This window comes from Apis dorsata, unplaced genomic scaffold (assembly GCF_000469605.1).
Source record: "Apis dorsata unplaced genomic scaffold, Apis dorsata 1.3 scaffold_1070, whole genome shotgun sequence".
Lineage (NCBI taxonomy): Eukaryota > Metazoa > Arthropoda > Insecta > Hymenoptera > Apidae > Apis > Apis dorsata.
This window is the reverse complement of record NW_006264168.1, coordinates 15,667-22,925: the sequence shown is the minus strand read 5'-3', so window position 1 is coordinate 22,925 and position 7,259 is coordinate 15,667. Positions and strand designations below refer to the sequence as shown.

General features: G+C 16.2%; 1 protein-coding gene across 1 annotated transcript in view; it reads right to left on the bottom strand.

The window, feature by feature from the left end:
- Positions 1-850: 850 nt before the first annotated feature.
- The window catches only part of LOC102679224 (odorant receptor 13a-like), a 21,680-nt gene continuing 15,271 nt past the window's right edge, over positions 851-7,259 (bottom strand). The window contains exons 4-6 of the mRNA XM_031514578.1: positions 5,124-5,234; positions 2,746-2,901; positions 851-1,009 (exon numbers count right to left, since the gene is read on the bottom strand). Of these exons, the coding sequence (XP_031370438.1) occupies positions 959-1,009; positions 2,746-2,901; positions 5,124-5,234 (318 nt within the window). The 3' untranslated portion in view covers positions 851-958. The remainder of the gene's footprint in view (positions 1,010-2,745; positions 2,902-5,123; positions 5,235-7,259) is intronic.

The following is a 7,259-nucleotide window of genomic DNA, read 5'->3' as shown; positions in this document are numbered from 1 at the left end:
ATAATTATAGTTTATTTCAATAAAATTTTTTTACGATTATCAGTTATGATTATGATGATTCTCTTTTAATTATTTTTGATATAAAAAACTAATATTATGAATTATATTTCCTCATTCTAAAATACTAATTATTAGAAATATCTTTAGGTTTTCTTAAAACAAAATTTATTTATGATAAAATGTAATTACTTAAATAATCTAATCAAAATATATTGCACGTAATGATTTACAAAACTGTTTATTGAGCATTTAATTAATAATAAAAAAATAAAATTTAATTAATATTCATATATGTACGTATATATTTGTATATGTGCATACGTATATTTATATTTTTCATATTTTTAGAGAATATTTTAAAAATTGTATAAATATTTTAGAAAGTTAGTAAAACTCTATTTATATAAACTCCATTTATTGAAATTCTATTTTTATCAATGTTCGATTAAACTGAGTTATATTTAAACTTTTATTATTTGAATTAATACCAAGTATCATTTCGATTGTATAAATATCAATTGTAGAAAAAAACAAAAATATAACATAATTCAAAAAATGAACTTTATATGCAATTGAATTCATAGTTTTAAACATGAACTCTGGATATTTAAAAAAATAATAAATAATAAAAAAATTAGTGGATTATTATTATAGATTTAATTATACGAATTATTCATTCATCATTATGTATGAAGTTATATATATAAATGAAGTTTTACATTAAAAATTTTTGTAAAATTATAACAAAAATTATATTTATATATATGCTCTATATTTAATATTTTCCTTGTCTTTATTTTTACATACATGAAGCTTTTAGCGTCTTCTTTACATACAAGCATTTATTGTTATTAACAATTTATTATTTATTAATTTATTTAATTCAAGTTAAATGTAAATATATTTTAAATTAAGAAAATTAAGAAAAACTACATTATAATATTTGCAAATATATTTTTTAAGTCATTGCAAGTAATACAGACATGTACGATCCTGATGCTTTCATCATCTAAAAATATAAATTAATGTTATTTCAATTACTGAAAAAGAAAATTTTTATATTTTATGTCGTTATTAAATTGTCCAATAAGTTCATTTTCTTTTAATTATTAAAAAAAAAAATAAAATGTTGATTACATTTTTCTTTCGTTTTATTTTAAGATAAATTCTTCTAATATACTATAATAATAAATTAGGGTTTTGTTTTTATTATATTTATATTTTTGTCTTTCATTTAATTTAAATTTAAAACTTTGAAATGTCAAATTAATAAATACATTTTTCTTACATCTTGCTGATTTTAAGAAAAAATTTTATTTAAATATATCATTATTGCTCATGTCAATTGAACAACAACAAAATAAATTATAATTCGCAAACAATTTCAAATCATTAAAAGCAATGAAAAAGTTTCGACTCTTATCAGACATATACATATATTTCAGTGAATATTTCTTGTAGTAAAAATTGCTTCAAATTTATTAGAGTAAATATGTAAGTATATATATTAGAGTAAATATTACAATTACAATATAGAGTAATATTACAATTTCTTATTCTTATTCTTAAATTGAAAATATACCATATCTAATATTATTTTTAAAAAAAATTAAAAAAAATATAATATATAATATAATATATTTGGTGAATATATATATAATATATTCACCAAAATTTCATACAGAAAATGTCAAAAATAAAATCATTAATATTTAATATGTATTATATACATTTATCTTTCAAAAAATCGATTCTCGAATCTAACATCAAAGATAATATAAAATATATAAAAATATAAAATTATTTATTAATTATTTATTAAGTTGTAAAGAATTATTTATTAAGTTATACAAAATTTATATTTGCATTAGATGAAATAATATAACTCTATCTCTGTTTCATATTATTATGTTATAAATTTGTTATAAATTTATGTTATAAATATTATAATTAATGTTATAAATTTAAATTGTTACAACTTTATAGTTTATATATATATTCAATATTATATATATATTCAAATTATATATAGTCAATATCTTTATATATCAATTTTTATATTTATTTTGATTTCTAGAATCGATTTTTATTTTATTTAGTATCCCAATTATATAATTACTAATATGTTAATACTCTAGTAATGTAATATACATAAAAATAATTATAATGGAAAATGTAAAACGCATTAATAATAAAATCTATTTATCTTTAGTAAAATAGATAAATTATATTTAAAGAAACATATATTTATCTTTATAAATATATTTATCTTTCAAAGAATCATTTCTAAAAAAGAAATATAATTAAAGAAACTGCTGAGATATAAATATTTTAGTTTTTAAAATTTAAATTTGATCTATATTCATTCTCAATTATAAATTCGTAAAAGAAGAAAGAAAAATTGAATAGAAAATAATTAAGTCAAAAAAATTAAATAGCATTATCAAAATTCAACAAATTATTATTTTTTTATTTCAATATTTTCTAAATACCATCTATTTATTAATTTGATTATTACAAGAAACAAAAAATAATATCTATATACAATACAATAGAATAATTTTCATTTATTTTTTTGAAAAAGATATTCTTTCAATTTAAAAACAATATGAATTTATTAGACAACCTAATATAAATAGTAAAATCAATATTAATATTACTTTTATATAAAAAAAATTGGTAAAATTGCGTAAATAAATTTAAAATCATTGAAAACAAAAAATATAAATAGCTTTATATATTTACAGCTGTAAAACTTTCCATGGAAAGAGTTGCAAATTTTCCAAAAGTAAAAGTGAATCCTCTTTGGGCTCTCAATATTATGGGTATTAAAAGTCGACTTTCACTTGGATTCATGTTGTACCAAAGAAATTCATATGCTGTATCGGCAATCAATTTACTCTAAAATAAAATAAAATTTTAAAAAGAAAGCATTAAAACATATATTAATATTATGTTTTATGTTTTTAGAAAAAAAATGTAAGTATGTCGAAATTACATTAAGAATTTAATAATAAAATAAAGTTTAACAAAATCAATTGTTTAATCATAAATAAAGCTTAAAATTTTTTAATTATTCATTTGAATATATTAAATAATTCATGAACATATTATTGAATTTAAATATTAATAGTTTTAGATAATTATTATTATTATTAATTAGATAGATTAATTAGAATTCAACGAGAAATAGGATAGAGTTTCCATTAAATAGGATCAAATGAAAAAAAAAAAGAAAAAGAAAACTTGTGTATAGTATCGAATTAATAAACTTTTCCAAATCAAAAAGATTTTAAATGGATATATAATTATATTATAAATTATAAAAATGAAACATAAGATAATATAAGTGTACTTTATATTTATTTAAAGTTTATGCTTACATTTTAGAAATGTTAAAGTTAATTTTCTTTCTAATCAATGAAGATATATAATAATTTTCGATTGGCATTTTTATGTAGTATTTTTATGTAAAATTGTTAATAACTGATAAAGGAAATCTTAACAAAAACGTATAAAAGAATTGTTTTCATTGTTTTTATATTTGTAATATTCTTTATAAATATTATATTATTTAAGTCATTTTAAAACATAATTTCGATAGTTTTAAGCTATAGTATGAAATATTATTATATTGAATATATTATTTTATACAATAAACAAAATGCTATAATTTTATAAGTTCTATACAATAAATTGAATAAAAAATATAATGTATTTTTAATTTATTTATTATGTATTACTATAGATAAATATTATAAATAATTAACGTATTACTATAAATAATTAAATTCCCTGTTATATTTCATTTGAAAAATTTGATTACAAAATACATGTTTTTACTTAATTAAAAAAGATTTAAATAAAAAGTTATTAAAAATTAAGTTATTTTAATAATAATTTTTTTTAAGTATTGTTATTTTTAAAATAATATTTTAAGATAATAAAAATATAAAAAAATAAAAAAAAAATTTTAAATAATATTGGAAAAATATTATTTTATTCCCATACTAAATATATTACTTTTAATCTATTGATAAATAATTCGTAAATTGATAACTATATTAAGATAAAATATTTTGATTTTGAAAAGAATATAATCTAATCATTTACAAATAAAATATAACCATAAAATAAATAATATAACCATAATAAATAAATATAACCATAAAATAAATAACACAAAATCAATGAATTAATCAATCTTTAACAAAGATAGTAATATTATGTCGAAATATATTTTTCTCCAGAATTTATTTCTGGAAATATCGATTCTAACAACTCTGAGATTTGATGTATTATATAATTAATTTTTTTAAATGTAAATGTATAAAAATAATTATTCTTTTGTTATAACAACATAACTCAAAAATGATATCAAGAAAAATAAATTTATGTTCTAAATATCTAAAATTAGATATTTAGCTAAAAATTTCAAAATGTCAATTTGGAAATATGTAATTTAAAAATGTACAAAATTCTAACAATAGCAAATATAATCAACGTTTCATGCATGTATATATATCAATAACTTTAAAAAATTACAAATTTTTGTATTATTGTTGGAATTAATGATAAGCTATAACCAATGTCAATTAGCACATGCAAAAAATAATTTTAAATAAAATGAGTATTAATACATTTAGCAAAAATAAGATTAATCGTGTAGATTTTATAATTTTGAAATTAAAATAATCTCCTAAATATTTTCCTTTAGTTTCTTTATATTATTCATTCATAATATTTTGTTATGAAAATTACATTTAGTACATTAATATATTATCATATATCATTTAATATTAATATTAAATGAATATTATATTACTTCATTTTTTTTAACGTTTATAAATATATGAAATTATATTCTTTTCGAAACCATTCAAATTTATCTCATTTTTTTACACAACAAATGATTTATTAAAATTTTTTAATATGAAATTAAATTATAGCACTTTATATATTATTTAAAAATTTACTATCTGATTAAATAAAATTATATTATTTTGTTAGAACAATATAAAAAAATACATAAATAAATATTTGTTATATTACCCATGATAAAAAATGTAATAAAAAATTGATCATTTTGATATTTCAATATATTTATATGTATTTTTAATAACCTTGATACTCAGGTATTCTCCAGCGAAGCAATATATAAATGCTTCTGAACAAACAGCAACATAAAACATGATATATTTTATTAATATTATATTATTACCAAGATGTAATGTCTGTAATATTAAATTTTTTTTTGTTATTATATATTTTCGTGCAAATACATTATAATAATAATATATAATAAAATATTGTTGTTCCTTAAGAAACATAAGTATAAAAAATTTGCTTGTACTAAACATTTTTAATATCTTTGATAAAATCAATGATTGTTATTCAATCAGAATTATGATTTTTAATTATTTCTCTTTTTTAATTATTTTTAATTATTCCTTTATTTCTTGTATTCACATTTTATATTTCTCTTTGTTTTATCTGATAATTAAAAAAATATATCTACAAAATGATTTAATATATAATATATTATGTAGTAATCATTTTGTTATTTTTTTAATATATTTAAAATATATATTATTAAGATTTTTAAAATTATTAAAATTTTTGCAACTAAAAAAACTATAAAGCTATAAAAAGCTAGTTTTTTTAATTTTTTTAATAATTATTTATTTTAATCATCATGTTAATGATCATAACCTTATATTGTATATTATTTTTATCAAGAATATCATCCTCAGAAACTTTTCCTTAATTAAATTAAGTAAATCTTTTGCAGTTTTTGAGATATGCAAAAAATTATTATTATTATTAAATTAAATTTCGCGTATATGTATGCATCTATGATACGATATGCTAAATTAAAAAAATTAGCATGCAATAGTTACTTATCAATTGTTTATATAAATATATGATTATCAGTACAACATAAATGCAACATGATGTAATAATTGAACTAATAATTATTTAATAAAAAAAACCGGGTGTAGAATAGATTCAACTCTAATTTTTTATAAAATATAAATTTAATAGAGCATTGAGTGTGAAACATGTAATGTTATAGTATTTATTTATTTATTATTTTTTATTATTTATTATAAATCGTGTATATTTATAAATAATTAAAATAAAAAAAATTATATTTTGCATCTTTATATTCTTATAACTAGATTCTTTTATTTGTTTTTTTATTTCATGTATACGCAAGCGTATATTAATTAATCTTTATAAATAGGAAATTTAATTTCATTAATTTCCAATTAATTTAAATATAATTCATAATATTTATACTTAACACAATATAAAATTGCTATTTCTATATCATTAATAAATACTTAAATACAAGGAATTTTTCAAAACTATATAATATATAATTTTGTCAATGTCCGAAACAAACGCCAATAACCACGACGTCATGTTCGTTAAATTTAATTTATTAATCAATTAAATTATTAATTAATTAAATTAATTAATCTATCGTAACATCCGTTTCAAAACTCAAAGCTCTCAGCTTCAAACTAGCTGGATTATAAACATTGAACAAAAAAAATCTATATTCTACTACTGGATATGGATTTTTTATTGAATGCATTTGTTTATTGAATTTTCTTTGTATGAATAATTGTTCATCTAATATGTATATGTAAATATATTAAATTTGCGTTAATTTTATTAAATAAAATATTAAATTGTGTAAAAATGATACAATTGATTAAGTTGTGTAATCATCATTAAAAAAATATTGTTACCTCATTTTATAATTAAGTTATAATTAAGTTATAAGTAATTTAATTTAATCTTAAATAAAGCAAGGTGGAGACAGAATAATTTTAATCATTCAATTTATCGTATTATTTTTTACATCAATTTTTGCATTTGTTTTCTCTAAATTTGTTTCGTTTATTCTCAAATTTCCAAAGATATTTTACGAATATTTAATATTCATAATATTATTTAATATTAAATATAAGAAAATATAAAAAAATAAAAAAATACTTGTCTATCTTTAAAAGATGTTTGCATTCTACAAATTAAATCATAATTAAAAAATAAAATTATTGAATAATATTTTTAAGATCTTTGAAAAAAATGAAAATTTTTAATTTATTGAAATTAATCAAATCACGGATAAAGATAATTCTCTCAATTTTTCACTCAAAATTAGGAAAGTTTATGAATTCAAATTCTTTAACGAATCAAATATAATTTTTTATAATCACAATTGTGTTCATATTCGAAGACACAAC